This window comes from Lissotriton helveticus, chromosome 5_1 (assembly GCF_964261635.1).
Source record: "Lissotriton helveticus chromosome 5_1, aLisHel1.1, whole genome shotgun sequence".
In the NCBI taxonomy this organism is placed as follows: domain Eukaryota; kingdom Metazoa; phylum Chordata; class Amphibia; order Caudata; family Salamandridae; genus Lissotriton; species Lissotriton helveticus.
In genome coordinates, this window is record NC_136065.1 from 78,516,400 (window position 1) to 78,536,372 (window position 19,973).

Here is a 19,973-nt window from a genome sequence, read left to right on the forward strand (position 1 = left end):
GCTGAGGTGGCGTCCTACAATGGCCCACATTCAGAGTGAAGGGGAATCACAGATGTGGGAATTTTACGTTCATAATCATTAATAATGTATGTGCATTTTGTTACAAAATGCAAAATTACCAGACAAATCAATGTTTCTGAAGGTAATTCATGCATTTCTGTAAAAGATAAGTGATGAGATTGGTTAGACATCTTGTCCTATCCTCAGATATGAGGCTGTGTGTTATCAGGTGAGTTATTGTCACACCGTGGCTTAGAGCGGGAGCCTGTGTGTTATCAGGTGAGGTACGTCACACTGTGGCTCACTGCTGGAGCCTGTCTGTTATCAGGTGAGGTATGTCACACCGTGGCTTAGAGCGGGAGCCTGTGTGTTATCAGGTGAGGTTTGTCACACTGTGGCTTAGATCAGGAGCCTGTGTGTTATCAGGTGAGGCACACCTCTTCCCAGTAGGAATAGGAGGGTTTCAGCAGTGTAGAGAGGTGTGTTTCTCTTGTGTCACAAAAAATGACTGGAGTCAGACATTTTGTGGAGTCGGGTAGGTCTCCACTGCTGGTAGGGGGTTGTGCTACTGTATGTGTCACTAGTATACAGGTAGAGGGTTGTGCTCCTGTAATGTGACACCAGTCCTGGTAGTGTTGTGTTCTTGTATTGTGTCACTGGTACTGGCAGAGGGTTGCACTTCTTAGCTCTCTCCTTGGTAGAGGGTTGTGTCCTTGTATCACCAGTATTAATAAGGAATGTGTTCCTGTGTTGTGCAAAACTGTAATGTTATAGCTCCCTGAAGCCCAGAACAGAACCTGTTTGGTGCCCTGAAAAGGCGTGCCAAGCGTGCCCTCATAACAGAGATGACACTACTTCCCATGTCCTGAGATAGCACCTAAAGTGGCGGTGGCAGCATATCAAGTTTTGTAGGACATTTGGAATGACCAGACCTCTTTCCTGTGTCCGATGAGAGTACAGTCTACTGTACTGCTTTGGTGTGAGCCCCCAGACCCTTCCACTAACCTTCAGTGTGCATGTCCAGTACATGTAGGTACGGTGGATGTGCAGCACGTGTGGTAATAGGAATCTCCAGGCCCAACTCATGAGGTCGCACACTGTGGCGTATACACTGCAGACTTAACCTAAACCTCATGTCGCTAGGTACTCATACACACCCGATCATGATCAGACCTGCGCACAAGATGGATAATCGTCAAAGATGAATGGTAAATTACGGACAGTTATTTTTGTTAATGCTAACAATGCTTATGGTGATATATTTGCACAATTGATATGATCTTGAGTTCCCGCTGGGACATTGACAACGGACCACAATTCTATAGTGTGTGTAATGCTGTTATTATATCCTTGTACCCCATCAATGTTCTATGTATACCTGTATGAAAGATAATATGTACACTCACTATTGCCAAGGATCTATGTACAAACCTCTGAAAAAATCTATAAATAATAATAAAATTAAAAAAGTGGACTATTTATTGATGATTAATGAGACTGTTGCAGGGAAACCTTGCAACGAGGCTTGAGCAGAACAGAGAATGCCCAAGGTCAGTGGCTGATGCTCAGCTGTGCCCAAGTAATCTCTTGAATTAGAAATGTATTTGTTCTGAAGAAGGGACTGTACATGTCCTGAAACGTGTTAAGATTGATTAGGGGGCATTTGGTTAGGATGAACTATTTGTGGGATAAAACTCATCTACACAATGTTGGAGCTTCAATGCTCGCTTTATCACTTAGATGAGCTCTGTTGGATGATCTGTGGTTTGATGATGTATATACAATACTGTAGAATGATTACATTGCTAAAACCTTGGTTTAGGAAGGTGCTTACACCAGGCTTGCTCAGTCTGATGGGAGGATAGATAACTCCAGATCCATACGTACACACATCCACAGAGGTACACACTCATACAGATGCACACATTGATTTGCAGACTCACACACAAACCTTGTACAAACTCACAGATGGATATCTTCAGTCCATGTATGTACTGACTCGTAGACACACATTCATACATGTATACTAACACACAGATGCATATACAATCTCAAGGATGTATAACTCCAGACTTATTCACACATGTATTTGCACACTCACAAATGCCACTAGATCTTGTGATATACAAGCCCATAGGCAGGCATTCACGTATGTAGGTACAAACTCACAGCCAATAAATCCAGATTAAAGCATACACAACCTCAAACACGCATGCATAAAGATTAGGACATGTATTTGTATACTCTCGGGCTCAAAATCTAGAAATGAACATGCAGACACACACACATGCAGAATAAACAGACAGATATAGGGACGCGCAAACATGCATGTACTCCCAAAGATAACTCCAGGACCATCCATACATGAACACATATTTAGACACGTACACCTAAGCGTGAACATGCTCACGTACTCACAGACAGATATTGCCACACCACTGCACACATACTCTAACACGCACCATGTGAGTATGCAAGTACTACCTTAAGGTTAGAAGAGTAATACTTGATTTAATGTTTTTTTAGGACGAGCCCTTGTCCGATTTCGGCCCCAATATCCAGGTGCAATGACTCCGGTCGGTATATTTATTTGGTGGGGGACCATAACCCAGTCTGTAGGGTGACTCATCAGCCTCTGTGTGTCTTGAACTTTAAGAGGCCACACAAAGACATTGGCACAGACATATACAGAGACACAGCACTCACAGCAGCCACTCACCCTCATGGTTTTATATTGCTCCTCTTCCTTGAGTTTAGACTCCAGAAAATATACCTCCTCTTTCTTCAGGACAAGCAGCCACTCTTGAAGTTTCACCTGTAGGGATGAGAGTGCAACAAATAAAGATATGTAGAGTGTGGTCTTAATTACAAAAAAAGAGTCACTACAGTACCTGCCACACATGTCCAGACTGTACTTACCAGTCATGCATTAGTATTGCTAGCACCAGCCACACATATCGGGATTGTCAAGTCAGAGAATCTTATATAGCGCACATATCACCGGTAGGTCTGGTGGCGCATGCGGAGATTCCAGTGACTGAAGGTCATATCCAATTCCGTTATTTCTGATCAAGCAACCACGTTTTCAATTATTTGCGGAAACGCTGGTTATCCGCAATAGACAGAATATGAAACAGCAGCTTGTTCCAGAGATGAGGGGCGAGAAAAGAAAAAGATCGACCCCCATTGCGTACGGTGTGGACTCGTGGTGGGGTAAGAAGAGATTTTGAACTGGACCTTAGTGTTCTTTTTGGCTGATATCTTTTGAGTTTTGTTCGCTAAATAACCAGGCCCAGTGCCATAGATACTTCTATGAGTTAGGCACAAGATTTTAAAATGACCTCTGGAAGCCAGTGGAGAAACTTCAGACTAGGGACTGAGGGAGCTCTTGGAGGTAGATTTAGGATCAATGTGGCTGCAGTATTCTGCAAGATTTGCAGTTTAGAAAAGAGGTCTTCATTTAGGGAGGCTAATAAGGCATTCCCGTAATCCATGCGGCTTACAATTAAGCCCTGGACCAGTGGCTTCCTGGCTTCAATAGGTAGCCATTTAAAGATCTTACGTAGCTTCCGCAGGATTCCATACAAAGTACCCAGCACAAGATTGACATGATTTTTCATGGATAGCTTGTTGTCAGTCGTTATTCCAAGGTTGCAGACTGCTTGTTTTGGGGACGGGCATGGGCCCAATGCCAGAGGCCACCAGCTGCTAGACCAATACTCTTCGGCCCTGCCGAACAGAATAATCTCGGTTTTACTGCTGTTTAGCTGTAATTTGTTGTTGCCCATCCAGCTGTTAATGTGGGTCAGACAGTTTTTAAACCGGATCATTGTATCTTTAGGGTCAGGACCAAATATGATCAACAGCTGAGTGTCATCAGCATATGACACTATCTCGAATCCATAAAACCTGATTATCCTGGCCAGCGGTGTTACATAAAGATTAAAAAGCATAGGGCTCAGGATTGACCCCTGGGGAACTCCAATGCTTACTGGTCTGCTGCATGAGGCCAGGGAACCTAAATGCACAGTCGTAGAACGGTCCTTTAGATAGTTTTTAAACCAGTCCAGAGCTTTCCCTCAGACCCCCATCTCCCAGAGCCGTTGTTCTAAAATGTCATGGTAGATGGTGTCGAAGGCGGCTGACAGGTCCAAGGGAACCCCCATCTCCCAGAGCCGTGGTTCTAAAATGTCATGGGAGATGGTGTCGAAGGCGGCTGACAGGTCCAAGAGAACCAGCATAGCTGATTCTCTTTTATCCAAAGCCAGCTGTTGTTATCAACCATCTCTACTACTGCGGTTTCGGTGCTTTGCGCCGACCGGAATCCTGATTGCGATATGCCGAGAAGTCCAGGACTTTCCAAACGGATAGTAAGTTGTTTGTTTACCAAGGATTCAAGCGCCTTCCCGAAATAAGGCAGCAGCGAGATGGGACGGTAATTGCCTGGTTCCCTGGAATCTAGGGTGGGCTTCTTCAGGATAGGTCTGATGTGAGCTGTTTTCCATCTTCTCTGCACCATCGCTTGGTCTAATGACATATTAAAAATCTCTGTCAATTTTGTTATCGACCGGGGTGCTAATTGCATGAAAAATCGAGGGGAAAGAGGATCAGCTGGGGAGCCTGATTTGATCTTAGCAATAGCTTCTGACACCTGTTCGCAGGTCACAGTTTTAAATTCAACCAGCAGAGGCAACAATGGTTGGCTCTTCGCAGCTGAGTGCACATCAATATTGTTGGCATTGTCCTGGGGGAAAGATCAATAAATAGCTTTAACCTTTTCGTCAAAAAAGGAGGATACTCTATCGACCCATTCTTGTGTGGGGGGGAAGGGTGCGCTGGTTGGCCTGAGGAGTGGTAAACTCCTTCAGAATTTTATATAGCTCTTTGCTGGAATTAGCAGCATTATTAATCCTCTCTGTTAAATAAGACTTTTTAGCCTGTTTAATATTATTTAAATAGGTACGGTGGATTTATTTATATTTGGTTCGATCTATAGTAGTTTTGGTTTTCCTCCAGTGCCGTTCGGCAGTTCTACTGGACAATCTCTCGGTTTTTAATGCAAATGTAAACCATGGAGATACTTTGCCTTTAGTCTTGACCCTTGACATGGGTGCTACTGTGTTCAAAGCAAAAGTTATGGCCTCTTCAAAGGCCATTGTTGCTTGATCTACATTATCTGTATGTAGTAAGGCTTACGCATTAAAGTGGGTAGAAAAGGATGTAGGGGTGACTTTTCGCCAGGGCTAATTAAGGCACAGTTATTATCCTGGCTAGTTATTGGAGCATCCAAATAAAAGCCACATTTTAGCAGATGATAATCCGACCAAAGTAGAAGTAGGGGTTGCTCAACTGTGACTTTAGTGGAGTTGGTGAACAGTAAATCCAAGGTATGTCTGTCCTGACGGGTAGGACCTACTACCAATTGCTCCAGTCCTAATGTCTGTAGTGAAGTTACCAATTGGTCGGTATCGAAGTCCTGTGATAAATCCGCATGATAATTAAAATCTCCTATGAGAATGAAATTATTTGCGCCTAGAACATAAGGCGCAATGAGTTCCAGTAGAAGGTTTACAAAATTAGCTTTTTTTGGCCTGGGGGTCTGTAAACTATAGCCCCTGTCCATATTACAGATGACTGGATCATAATTTTAAAAATAAGTATTTCTGCTTTGTGAGCACCAGCCCCAAGTATCACAGACAATGATGTCCCTTTTTAGGTCTCTCTGAGCCAACGCGCATGCGTTGCTCTGCGAGAGTTAAGTAAGGGGCTTTCAAAAGTGCTCCCAAAGGCTGCAGGCGGATGAGGTACAGTGCATGTGCGCCTGGCGCGCGCACCATTTGTCAGCCTGCAACCTCTGTGAGCACTTTCGCTGCCGCTTTGAAGTTCATCAAAGAGGCCGCGAAAGTGCTCACCATTTGCCACCCCATCCCTTATCCCACTTCCTGCTTGTTACTCTTGCCTCTCATCTGCTCTTTTTCTACGTTTTTCTATCCCCTCTGAGCCTCTTTTCAATTTTTTCTCTTGCCTTTCGTTTGCTTTTTCGCCCTTCTGCATCTCTGCTTTCCTGTGTACACAAATTACTCGATCCACGGATTCAAGATTTGCAGACTGTTACTTTTGTAGATTACATTGGACTGCAGAGTCTACTCGTACTGTGGACTGTGTTTAAAGTTATGGCTAGGAGTAACCAAAGGACGTGCAAAAACACCCACAAACTTGAAATCATGCTAGTAGTCTAATCTATTGTGTGCACAGTTTTACATCCTGCAAAGCACATAACTACTGGTTCACGAAAGTGATATGCTTTGTTGGGATTGAACACCTCCCCTATGTCATTGGGTGTAGTGGATGGGATTTCTCCATGGGGAACAATTTGTGCACGTTGCCAAAGTTTCTCATTCCGAGGAGTATGAATGGAAAACTGCGATCATAGATGCGCTTGCGTACTCTTGGGTTGTTGTTTTTTTGTGTGAATCAAAAAAATACTGGAAAGCTGTACTGTTCCTATTGATAAAATGTTTAGTGTTTTTTTACATTTACAAACTTTTAATAAACGGGTCCCTCTTTGCTTCTACCTTCAGTATAAACGGCAAATGCTACACTGGATTTAGGAATGTATGTATGTATGTGTATGTCCATGGATTTGTTAACATGATGTTAGAGAAAATATTGCTAATCTGTGGCTGCTGCTACTTAGTTGTGAAATCTTTACTGCTTTGAATTGCCGGTTCGATACAAATGCGTATTTGGGATGTTTTCAGCCTATCATGTTAACTTCTGAATGGTGGCTACAAAGCCCCCACAGCGCGGGGGATGGGGGCTCCAAGCGCTAGAAGCCCTCTCAGCACGGCACCCAGGCCTGAGAGCTTGAGTGCGTCCAGAGGGGGGCCTCTCAAAGTATTTTGCAGGGGGGGGGCCACCCTCAAGTTTCATTACGCCACAGCTACAAACTGCTCTATAGTGCAGATCATGACCATGCCAAATTGTACATAGTAGGTTGAAACACCAGCGCCACAGTCCGCGCTACAGTAAAATGTCAGTGCTTCAAGGGGGTCCTGCTAAAACTGCATTTCGGATTAGCATTCGTTTCTCTTATTTACGCTTCCTTTTAATGTCCGATTTGTTTTGCTTAAACAGTTTAGTTAGTATTTAGTTAGACTGTGTAACATAGCGCTTGAAAGGCTGCGCCCCTCACACTGACCTGTGTGAGTATTTACTGACCCAAGGGGAAAGGGACAGCTCTGCTGCGGTGACATCTACCTGCCTCTCCCACACAGTCTCTGCCCATCTCTCTCTCCCCCTCTCTAGCTGTTCATCTCTCTTATTCACCCTGTTTCCCGCTCGCTCTCTCATACTCCCTCTCTTTCGGTCACTCGTTCTCTCTTTCACATAGTCTTGCTCCTGCGCTACATGTGTGTCTCTCTTCCTCTCATTTTTCTTCTCTTCTGCTTTCTCTATTCTCTCTTTAACTCTTGTCTACTTTCTCGTTCTCACCCCTCTCTTCATTGCTATTTCTCATTCTTTCTTTTTTTCACTCACTCTCTCTCCCTCCCTCCGGCCCTTCCCCTCTCCCTCCCTCCATCCCTTCCTCTCTCCCTTCTTTCCTACTCCCTCCGTCTCTCCCTCCCTCTGTGTCCCTACCTCTCTCACTCTCTCCTTCCCTTCTCCTCTACATCTCTTTCTCTCTCCCTCACTTCTCGCTTCTATCATTCAACTGCCTCGGATCATGTGTTACATTTGTATAAGGTGAAAGCAAGCACAAGTTGCAGTAAAGCGTGCCTTCTCCAGTGATTGAGATATTATAAGAGGTTCCCACATTCCCTCTTCTCGTTTGATTAAACTGCAGGTACTGAATGTATCAATGAGATGTGGGATCCCTTCATGTTAAATTGCATCTCTTTCCAAACTTCCTAACACCTCTGGCAAAACATCTTTAAGGTCCCAGAGACGAGACCTATTGGCTATGCCAATGCTTGTTTGTACCGGTTCTTGCCTAGAAGGATCAGAATCCCTGGTCCATGGAAACAAGCTTCCTCACTGGCACTTACTGCGACTGGACATTGAGCACACTTTATGCCCAAAGCATGGAAACAGATAGACTTGACACTAAAGAAGAAAGTTTGTCCTAGAGACATTATCAAAAATTCCAAAACAACACAGAACCAAGTGAAAATATCTAAGCTACCACATTTTATAAACACAATAACTGTGTATGGAGCCTGACACAGCCACACTCCAACTAGTCGACAACACCCTCCTCCTTAACTACAAGAATGACCCCTGACCCCCTGGTTCTCTCTGCAGCCTTCGACACAGGCGACCAGCTGGCCCTGATCAACGCACAGAAAACACGATGGAATTCAAAGACACTGTCTTGAAATGGATCACATCCAACCTCACCAGCTGACACCAGTTCATGCAAATAGGTTGTATACAATCACAAGCATTCCCCGTCTCCTGCAGAGTACTTCAGGGCTCCTTCCTTCCTCTAATCATCTTTAACCTCTCCAAGGGATCTCTCAGATCCATCCTTACAGACAGCAGCATCAAGATCCATCAATATGCAGATGATACTCAACTCTACCAAAATATTTTCATCAACAACATCCTGCAATCTTGTCAACTAATTTACTAAAGTTAAACCCCACAAACTGAATACTTCCTGTATGCCAACAGTTAAAAAAAACAAGCATTTACAATGCAATAGGTCTCAATGTTTAGAGCTATTAGTATTGTAAATGATATACTTTTTTATAATGTTGTTCTTTTCTAAAAAGTATACAGTATATATTAATAATTATGCACCATCAGAATTTAGATAAATTAGTGCCTGATAAGTGAATATATTGCTGATGTTTTAAAGATTCATAAAGAGTCAGAGGCGGTTGCTCGACCTGGGCAAATGAGATGACGTCACAGGGGCAGACAAACGAGGGAAGAAGAGGAGACTAACAGACTCCCCTGCCGCAGGCCCACAATCAAGAGTGGCAGTAGACAGGCAGCAAAGCAACACGCACACAAAAACACTGTGGATTTCAGAATGGGATATATCCAGGGCCACTGGAATTATGCGTTCCGCGGCCACGTCATTTTTCCGCATAATTATGAATTTCCGCATTTGCCACATAATACATCATCTACTGTATAATCTGCAGATTTTAACACAAAAATTGTTTCTAGCTCAAACAGTTCAAAAGTTACTAAAAACGCTGCGACATGGGTTTGTGCACAGTGGAAAGCCCCTTGCAAAGGTTAACCAGTCCTCTTTCTGTTCCTTTTTTCATGATTTGGTTGTTAAACGTGTACTAATGAGAGGAAATCTCAGTATTTCCAGGTGTGAAAACTACAAAAAAATGAAGTACTAGTATAAGAAAATGTGCCCCATTATGCTGCATAATTTGCCTTTACTTGCTGCAAAATGTAGTAAACCCTGCTGCATAATTTGGTGCTTCCCTGCCACATAATTCCAGGGGCCCTGGATATATCCAATAGGAATCCAGACAGACATTCATCTAGTGTATGTCCTGTGATCTACTACGTCCCCACCTCTGTCTTTCTCTGGATCCCATCCTCAGTCTGGAGCAGGCGATATGGCAGTACAGCCGTGTAGGGATAGAAAGGCAAATCCACATTTAGCGGCCATATTTGCTGTGTGTCTAGGAGAATGTAAGTATGTGTCAGCATGCATGTCGGCCTAGGTCTGTGGGTGTGTATCTGTCTATTGGTTACCGTGATATTTTCTGACACATTTTGCCAGCATGGTGACCACCCCTGGAATAATAACACTGGCATATTGTGATCATCCATGTCAGTTGTGTTTTAGAACAACAATAACAACAAATATTGTCTGGCATAAATATAATTTTAAAAAATATTACTTCACCGAGTGTAGATTTTATATTACGAACTTCAAAGAAGTTATTTTTTGTAAACACTACTTAGGGAATTCTACTTTGTCAGATGATATTCTGATACCATACCTCCATGGCAGAGTGATGGCCATTTTATGAATTGTGGTGCACGTCCCTAAAATACTAATGATCGTTCTTGGCATAATGGTGGTTAGACCTGGCATAATAGTTTCTTTCCAGCTCTGGCATAAAGGTGGCCCTGTACATTGCAGGCATTCTGCACTTACTGTATGCATTCTTGTCACTTTAGTGGTCATCTCTGTCATAGTAATGGCAATCACATGCATAATATTTAGCCCTGCTGTCATTATGGCGACTACCACTGACAAAGTGCCTTGGTCTCAAGTTGAACCTCACTGTGGAAATCAAAAATAGGCCACCACCAGACTGAAGTTTATTGTGTCCCAATTTGCAGAAGGGACCGGGCATGACAGTTTCTGCTGTAAGTTTCCTATTGGAGAAGGAACGTATCTGATTTGCATGTGTCTGATCTCTGCCTGACAGCGGGACAAAAAAACACAATGGACGGGAATGTGGCCCCTCAAAAGTGCCAGATGCTGAGATCAACGTACACACAATGAGGAACAAGAGGTACAAGGTTACAGGGATGCAAAGTGGACATGGAGAGAAGTAAGGGAGCAGTACAGGAATGTGCATACACAGAGAAACTAGGACACTGGGAGACAAGGGAACACACGAAGAAATCGAAGGGAAACAGACGCTCAATCCTGCTAAACGATACTGCAGAAGAAGAAAACGGCATGTATCAGCGAAAACTCACACTTCAGCAATCCGACAGAGACACACAGTCATAGCAACGGCAGATATGCGTTTCAATAAAATACAAAGTACGGTAACATAACAACAAAACAAAACAAGGAAGTCACTGTTACTCACGAGCCCAGCATTATTTTGTAGCAGCCTCACCGGAAGTCAGGCAAAGTCGCCTGTGACGGGGGCGGGGCTGCGTCTGGACCGGAAGAGAAGGCGGAGTGAAAGCATCTTGCGACGCCAGAAGGAGAGCAGAGTCCCTCAGAATTGACCTGGTAAGTTGAAAAGGGCTGGGGGGGGGGGGGACTCGGTTCCCTCGTTGTGTGTGTGTGTGTGTGTTTGTGTGCTTGTGTGTGTATGCATGTGTGCGACGGCAGGGGAGAGGGGGGGTGCACTCGTGTGTGTGCGCGCGTGTGTGTGTATGTGTGCGGGGGGGTGAGTCTCTCTGTATGTATGTGCGTGTCCGCTTGTGTGTGTGTGTGTGTGTATGCGCATGCGTGTGTGCTTCCCAGGAGACAGTGCCTGGCCACAGTGCTCGTTCGCGTGCGCGTGTCAGTTTGAAATCGCCTCCAAGGCGATGCGCGCGGCCAGGATTGTCTCCTGGGAAGCACACACGCCGACAAAAGGTTCTCGGCGGAGACGCGCTTCGCGCGGCTAGCCGAGACCTAAAAACCAGAGTCAAGACTGTTTACCCCGACCCGCGACACAGACCTCTCCTTCAAGCAACACATTGCTAAGAGGACCAAGAACGCCTGGTTCCAGTTCTCTTCAGAACAAACGTACAAGCCATCTCCCTCGGGGCAAAGACAAGGCCCTGGTCTCCCCAACACCACCCTAGCACCCCTGAAAGGGAGCATACATGAACCGGCGCAGCTCATCAAGGGCTTGAAGAAATCATATCACCTGCGCATTAAAGGACCCACACTGGCTCCCTCTTCCAGCCCAGATGACCTTTAAGATCATTTGCATCACTTATAAACCCGGAGAGGAGAGCGCCTACTGACACTACCTTCTGACTCGGTGTAGTATGTCATATCTGGGCTCCATCTGACTGTATGTGCAGGATGCATGTTTTGGCACAATGTGTGTAGCGCTGTATTACAATTATCAGGGCATCACAATGCTGTCAGGCTCAGGGACCCTCAGGCCCAGGTCTATAGGATGCTGTGCTTAGGAACATGTGAGGTGAGGTTCCCAAGTGCAGCGATGGGGGCCTCGGCGTGAGTGAAACGCTTTCTATTGTAGAGTGAATCAGTCTAAGTTGTAGTCAGTGCCTACAGTCCCCCTTCACTGCTCCTCACACCCCCCGCCCTCCATTAGAATATTTTAAGGTCAAGTGAACAGTCTGGATTTCATATCTATCCTGATGGAAGGAGCGATGGTTTGTGGTTCACTCTCAAGTTCACTGGTTCCCTCCAAAAGTCTGGGGCTAACTATGACTCTGGCCGGACAGTTGGATTGGAGCAAACTATACTAGGACAGGATGTAAACTGTCCCCTTTTACCTTTATGGAGCTCTGCACAGCACTGAAGAGAACGCTGAAGGCCAGAGGCGGGAATGATGGCTGTCTCCCTTCTACAGGAGGCGCTGGACCCCCAGGACCGAGGAAGGACCTCTACTGAAGAGAACGCTGAAGACCAGAGACGGGAATGATGGCCGCCTCCCTTCTACAGGAGGCGCTGGACCCCCAGGACCGAGGAAGGACCGCTACTGAAGAGACACTGAAGACCAGAGACGGGAATGATGGCCGTCTCCCTTCTACAGGAGGCACTGGACCCCCAGGACCGAGGAAGGACCGCTACTGAAGAGACACTGAAGACCAGAGAGGGGAATGATGGCCGTCTCCCTTCTACAGGAGGCGCTAGACCCCCAGGACCGAGGAAGGACCGCTACTGAAGAGAACGCTTAAGACCAGAGATGGGAATGATGGCCGTCTCCCTTATACAGGAGGCGCTGGACCCCCACGACCGAGGAAGGACCTCTACTGAAGGTCCCAGGAGGTGGACTGAATGCAAGTAGAGGGTTCAGTGTTCAGCAACTTGAGGTGAAGCTGAAGTTGAAGTTGAAAGGATTTATTAAGCTCTCTAACACCCAACGGTTTCTGGGCGCTAGCGAGGTGAGGAGGCCGAAGACTCTGAGCCTGTGATCTTAAGCCAGCCTGACGTTCATTCATCCTTTGAGGGATCCCCAAAGCCTGTGTACTTCATGCAACAAATGCTATAGGAGAAATGCACTTTGGGCCTAATAAAGATGCAAGCCTGCCATGCCTGGACCCTGCACTTCCCTCTGTAGCTGATAAACCCTGCATTGCTGGAGAGTCATCAGCATCAAACCCCTCGTGACCCTGTGTGCTCCACAATGCACCAATCCAGCTCTTCTGCAACACCTTCTACTGTCTTCAATGAGCATCTGAGCCCGTGTGCAAAACCCTGCATTACTGCACTGCGTCTGCTGTGTTGAAGAGCATGTGAGCCTGTGTGCCAAACCCTGCATTGCTGCACCTCCTCTGCTGTGTTTGATGACCATGTGAGCCTGTGTGCCAAACCCTGCATTACTGCACTGCGTCTGCTGCGTTGAAGAGCATGTGAGCCTGTGTGCTACACCCTGCATTGCTGCACCTCCTCTGCTGTGTTTGATGACCATGTGAGCCTGTGTGCTACACCCTGCATTACTGCACCGCTTTTTTTTCTGCATCAGAGGACCGTCTTATCCCGTGGGCTACATCCTGCATTGCTACAAGTCTCCTTTTGTGTCTGATGAGCCCGTGTGCTGCACCCTTCATTAATGCACCTCTTCTGTGGTGTAACAGGACCATGTGGCTTGTGATCTCAGCGCTCTGACAGACACACGTTGTGCTCTTTTGCAGATACTTATATAGGTCTCACAGAGTGTATTCACTTGAATTTGAATTTGAATTTTTAAAAATTTATAAAGAGCACGTTCACAGTGCAGTTTCATGGCGCTAGAGGAAGAAAAAATCCTGGGCATGAAGAGAGGGGAGGGTTATAGGCCGAACGCCTGCTGGAACAAGAAAGTCTTGAGGGCCCTACGAAACTCCATGTAGGAGGAAGAGAGTCTAATATGGAGCGGGAGGGTGTTCCAGAAAGTGGGCGCGAGGACCATGAATTTCTGGCCACCCGATATGGATTTCTTGAAACGGGGAATGACAAGTAGGGATTTGGTAGAGGAGCGAAGATGTCTAGAAGGGCAATAGTTAATGATGGCAGAATTGATAAAGGCGGGGGCCGTGCCCATCCAGGCTTGAAAAGTGAGGCAGCCAAGTTTGAAAAGGGCCCGTTGCTTGATGGGAAGCCAATGGAGGGTGATGAGGAGGGGTGACGAGTGATGAAATTTGGAAAGGCCGTGTACCAGGCGGGCAGCCTCGTTCTGCACTAGCTGGAGGCGTTGGAGTGCATAGGCGGGGGCGCCATTATAAATAATGTTCCCGTAGTCGATTTTCGATAAGACCATGGCCATAACAATTAATTTAAGTGCAGAAGGGGAGAAAAACCGAGATACTTTCCTAATGGTGCGAAGGGTAAAGAAGCAGGAAGATACTACAGAACTAATGTGGGAGTGCAGAGTCAAGTGGTGATTGAGTGTGATGCCAAGGGTCTTGACGGAGTAGGATGGGGTGGGAGGTAGGCCAAGGGGGGGGCAGAATGAGGGGGACCAGGGGTTGCCACTGCCTCCAGTCAAAATCAGCTCAGTTTTATCCGCGTTGACTTTCAGATGGTTGGCATTCATCCAATCCCGGATAAACAGCATGACCGACTGGAAGGCAGTGACACCGGATGAGGGGGAGGAGAAATTAAAGATTAGTTGGAGGTCATCAGCATAATTATAGACTGTGACCTCCATTTGCTGTAGAGCGAAAATAAGAGGGAAGATATAAAGGTTGAATAAAAGGGGGGAAAGAGAGGAGCCCTGGGGAACACCGCATTGCACCCTGCGCGGCGGGGCAGTAAATTTGGGCAGATGGACAGCCTGGGTGCGGTCTGCTACGAAGGAGCCTATCCAGGTCAATGCTTGCCCTCCTATGCCCGCCGCCTTGACACGGGACAAAAGGATGGAATGGTCCACCGTGTCAAAAGCGACGGACAAGTCTAGGAGGACAAGGGCCTGGGGGGCATTAGTATCGAGCCCCTCTCTAAGTTGGTCCATGACCGAAATGACCACCTTCTCGGTGGAGTGGCGGGGGCGAAAGCTCGCCTGGCAGGGCGCAAGGTAGTTGCTGTCCTCAATTAAGGCGTTGAGTGCCTGAGTGGCATGAGACTCAGCTACCTTACCCAGGTAGGGAAGAAGGGAGATCGGGCGATAGTTTGCCGGGGAGGAGGAATCAACCCCCGTTTTTTTTAGAATGGGGAGAATTATGGCAGTCTTAAAAGTGACAGGGACAGAGCTGTGTGTAAAACAATCATTGAGAAGGGTGACAGCAGGGGGTAGACATTCAATAAAGATCTGACGGAGAATGCGTGCCGGGCAGATGTCAGCTGGGGAGCCCGACTTGACGCGACTAAGTAAAGGGGGCAAGGATTCCCTAGTAAGTGCAGGGATGGAAGTGAGGGACGCATTATTAACGGGAGGCTGGGGGTAGGAAAAGGTGAGCGAAGGAGGGGGAATGTTAGCTTTGATACGAGCTATTTTGTCAGTGAAAAATTCATTGAGTGAGTCGCATAAAGCCTGAGAGGGGGGGATCTTAGGCTGAGTTCTGTCCGAGGATGCCAGTTCATGGACGGTGGCAAAGATCTCGCGCGGCTGACTTTCTGCGGCCAGAATGCGCTACGAAAAGTAATCTGTCTTAGCTACCAGGATGGCTTGTTTATATTCGCTAAGGGTGGAGATATAGTGTTGTTTCCGGGTTGGGCAATAGGCTCTTCGCCACGCTCGCTCAGCTTGCCGTAGTTCCAGTTTCTTAGCTTTGAGAGCAGGGCTGAACCACTTGTTGGCATTATGAGTGCGGTTGATGGTGATCCGCTTCAGGGGAGCCACTGGGTCGCAGGCTTTGGTAAGCCAGCGATCAAGGGTAGCAGCCTGGGAGTGTGGGGTCAGCCCCGATAGATCCGGGGAGGTGGCAGCGAACGAGTTGCATAGGGATGGAATATCGACTCGGTTCCAATTTCTTGCCCGGGTGTTCTTAGGGCAAGAGACTGTAATTTTTTTATTCCGATCGAAGGAAAAGGCGAGGATGGAGTGATCGGACCATGAACAGGGGGAGATGGTTGGAGTGGAAATCGGGATGTTTAAAGTCCAGATCTGGTCAAGAATATGGCCCCGGATATGGGTTTGACCTTGAACATGCTGGGTAAAATTGAGGCCAAGTAACAATTGCGTGAAGTCCTTGGATTTCATGTCCTCGGCGGGGTCGGTGGGCCAGAAATTGTCTCCCAGCACGAGAACAGAGGCGCTATTAACTACAAGGGTGGCGAGTGAGTCCTGAAGGGCAGAGAGGAAGCCTGAGGATGATTGAGGCGGCCGATAAATTAATACACAAGTAATTGAGATGTTAAAAGAGGTGGAGCGAACTACAAGGCAATCGGCTGCGGGTATCATGGGCGACATGAGTGTCTGGAAATGGAGTCCCTTACGGGATATCAGGGCTACCCCGCCGCCCACTCTCTCCTCCGGTCGGTCTACGTGGAGCATAGAGTAAAGGGGGGGGAGGGCTGCCAGGATGCTTGGAATGGAATCGGGTCTGTACCAGGTTTCAGTTAAAAACAATAAATCCGGAGATTTGGAGTCCAGGAGATCAAATATTTCAATCTGATGCTTAACAGCTGACCTCGTGTTCAGGAGGAGGGCGGTAATGGGAGGGGGAGGAGGGACCGGTGTGGCGGGCTTAGATGAGGCAATGCCAAGATGTTGGGCATAGGAGAGTGTCACGGGATTTAGTGGCCAATGGTTGTTAAGGGCGAGGAGTTGTGCGGGAGAGTAAGTGAGGGATTGTGCATAATGGCGTGCCCCTGGCCCCGGTCGGTCGTGGACGGGCGCAGACAGGCTTGCTGCGCATCTGGGAGATACACATTTTTATAGTGTATGGGGGGTGTGGCCTGAGGGTAGTGGGCGTGGCCTCAGTCTTCCGAGGAAATGGCGGCAATTGAAGATAGTAGCCCACGTCAGCGCTAGAGTCCGATGCGCGGGAGTGCACGGGGAGAGTGGCAGGTAGGTTTAAAAGCACACGATATTACACACAAAGTTTAAAACAATCAGCGTTTCTCCCGGCTTCCGCCTCAGGAGATTTAAAAGTCCTCTGGTCGCGCTCGCAGTCAGCGTGCCTTAAGTACTTTGATGTGGGGGGCGTGGCCTGAGGGTAGTAGGCGTGGCCTCAGTCTTCCGAGGAAATGGCGGCAATTGAAGATAGTAGCCCACGTCAGCGCTAGAGTCCGCTGCGCGGGAGTGCACGGGGAGAGTGGCAGGTAGGTTTAAAAGCACACAATATTACACACAAAGTTTAAAACAATCAGCGTTTCTCCCGGCTTCCGCCTCAGGAGATTTAAAAGTCCTTCTAATCCCTAAACATCCAGAAACTTACCTTGTGATTTTTGGGTTGGATCCACAGGTTGCATAGTGGTCTCCCGCACACATATCTTGTGGGTCCACAGTTTACATTGTGATCCCTGAATACCCACAGACATATCTTGTGCTCTTCTGCATCCTCTTCCATGAGGCCCATAGTGTACAACCTGTGATCCCTGAAAGTGGACATATGTACCTTGTATTCCTCTGTGAGACTCACAGAGTATCTTTTCTTGAAAACCCTGGACACCCACATAAACACCATGTGCTCTTGGGCACGCTTCTCTATGGGATGCACAGGGTGACGTTTGATCCCATAACGCCCCAAAGCATAGTTTGTATCCTCCTAAAGATTTCACAAAGGAATTCACGTGTGGTCCCGAAACGCCCCTCTGTGGATTCTTCCTCTGTGGAACCTGCACACATACACTCCTTATAAAGGCCTCACACATACCTGGAACTCATTATCAGCCGCGTCTATGGACTCTCCGTGGTTTGCCTTTTGATTCCCTGAACATCCACAGACACACCCTGTTCTCTTCTGCAGCCTCCTGACACAGGTAGGGTGACCAGATGACTGACTCCATGCCACCTAGACACAACTATTCCAATTCTCCGCTTTTGATTTAACATATCAGTGCATTCTGGGAGTTGTGGTCACCTGTGATATGTGAAGGCAAAGTCCAGGAATGGAAAAGCGGTCTCCCAGTGACATGGAGCGATCTTGTCACCATATAAAAAGGGTGACTTGTGATGCCTAAACCCTCACGAACATAGCGTGTACTCTTCCACTGCCCTATGATGTGGCTTATCAAGTGAATTTGAAATGTCTCCATTTTCACAGACATACCTTGTGCACTTCGCTTGTGGTTCCAGAACACCCACACCTTGTGCTCCTCTGCAGGTTCCTCAGTGGGGCTCACTGTGTGAGTTTGTGAACCCTGAATGCCCACAGACGCACCTTGTCCTCTTTTCCAGCCCCTTCTATGAGGCTTGAACAACCGGTAATCCCTAAAATCCGACTTGAATACCTTTCATTCCCTTGTGGGATTCATTGTGTCTTCATTAGTGAACTCTGAACTCCCTCCACATACCTTGAGCTCTTCTGCAGGCTCCTCCTCCTCTACACAGAATGACTGGTCACCTCTGAACACGTGCACACATAGTTCCAATATTGACGCACCCACAGCCGACACGTGTTTCGTCGCGCTCCGCAACTTTCTCAAGGCTTCAAAAGAAATCTGTAATTTTCATGTCAAAATCACGTGTCCAGAATGTTTCGTCCAACACGATGTAGCTGGATATAATAGTCCAGACGAACCGATCTGGTGTTTTCACGTCCGTGAAGGATTACTCTTAAATCTTGGATGAAGTTCGAAAAAATGAAGTAGTTACTGGTTCCAGGTACGAGGAACTCAGATTTTAATACAATGTCACAGCGTATATCTTCGGTTATGCTCCTTAATAAGTCGAAGGGAATCTACACGGGTTTTGCTCAACGTTATATCGATGTCCAAACGGCGGGACTGCTACTAGCAGAAAGGGAACCAGCGTGGACCGGACTACCACTAACACTGGAGCCCAGGACTGAACTTGAAACATGGGCCGGAACTGAAATTTTGTCCCGCCGTTTGGGCGCGACGAAACACGTGTCGGCTGTGGCTGCGTCAATATTGGGACTAAGAAACATCTGTCAAGAATATTGTTGGCTGAACAGATTTCACTGGAAGAATTTTTGTATTAAAAACTTTAACTGGTTGGGCTCAACCAGTCTTTAAAACATCTGTTGTTGTGCTCTGTCTAAATGTTAAAATTGATTAATATATAGGGGGGTTCCCGCTATATATAAGTGATTACTGTTGGGTGGCACAGTATAAAGACATTGAGCACACAGACAAAGAGAAGAGATTCGAATTGACTCCCTTGCAAACATAGCTGAGGTGCTGGCCATCTTAAATATACCACTGCCGCCACATTTACGTGCACACATAGCTCGTGCTCTCAGGCTGCCTCCTTGATGGGGTTCACAGAGGGCTTTTTGATCCCTGAGTTTCCACAGACAAACCCTGTGATCTTCACTTGTAGTTGCAGAGAAACCACACACATACCTTGTGCTCCTCTGCAGCCTCCTCTATGGGACTTGCTGAGTGAGTTTTATGGTCGTTTGACTCCTGGCACACCAAACATATCATCCTCTGATCCTCTGCACAGAACAGCCTCAGCTTCTCATCATGTTTCTCGCACAGATTCTCCTCCGGGGGCTTCACGGGGGGCAGATGAAGCTGTTTTAACATTTCCGCCACGTTCCCCAGCTGCCTGTTGGGTCGGAGGTTTTTCCCAGAAGATATTTCCCTGCACTGTGGACAGGGGAAGTTTCCATCTCTTCCCTCCCAGCTCTGGGTGATGCAGGAGCGGCAGAAGTTGTGTCCACAATCGATCATCACCGGATCCTTAAAATATTCCAAACAGATGGAACAAGTGGCCTCTTCCTGGAGGTTCCCGAGCTGAGCTGCTGCCGCCATGATGCAGAAATGCAGGAAGTGAAGGTAAGTTTCAGTTTCTCTCTGTGCAGTGGGTGTGTCTGTCCCTCTGCCCCTCTCTGTGTGCAGTGGGTGTGTCTGTGCGTCTGTCTCTCTCTGTGTGCAGTGGGTGTGTCTGTGCGTCTGCCCCTCTCTGTGTGCAGTGGGTGTGTCTGTGCGTCTGACCCTCTCTGTGTGCAGTGGGTGTGTCTGTGCGTCTGTCCCTCTCTGTGTGCAGTGGGTGTGTCTGTTCGTC

At 47.2% G+C, this 19,973-nt stretch overlaps 1 protein-coding gene across 1 annotated transcript in view; it reads right to left on the reverse strand.

The window, feature by feature from the left end:
- The window catches only part of LOC144754160 (E3 ubiquitin-protein ligase TRIM39-like), a 61,571-nt gene extending 41,851 nt beyond the window's left edge, over window positions 1–19,720 (reverse strand). The window contains exons 1-2 of the mRNA XM_078641743.1: window positions 19,307–19,720; window positions 2,720–2,815 (exon numbers count right to left, since the gene is read on the reverse strand). Of these exons, the coding sequence (XP_078497869.1) occupies window positions 2,720–2,815; window positions 19,307–19,720 (510 nt within the window). The remainder of the gene's footprint in view (window positions 1–2,719; window positions 2,816–19,306) is intronic.
- Between the last annotated feature and the right edge of the window lie 253 nt (window positions 19,721–19,973).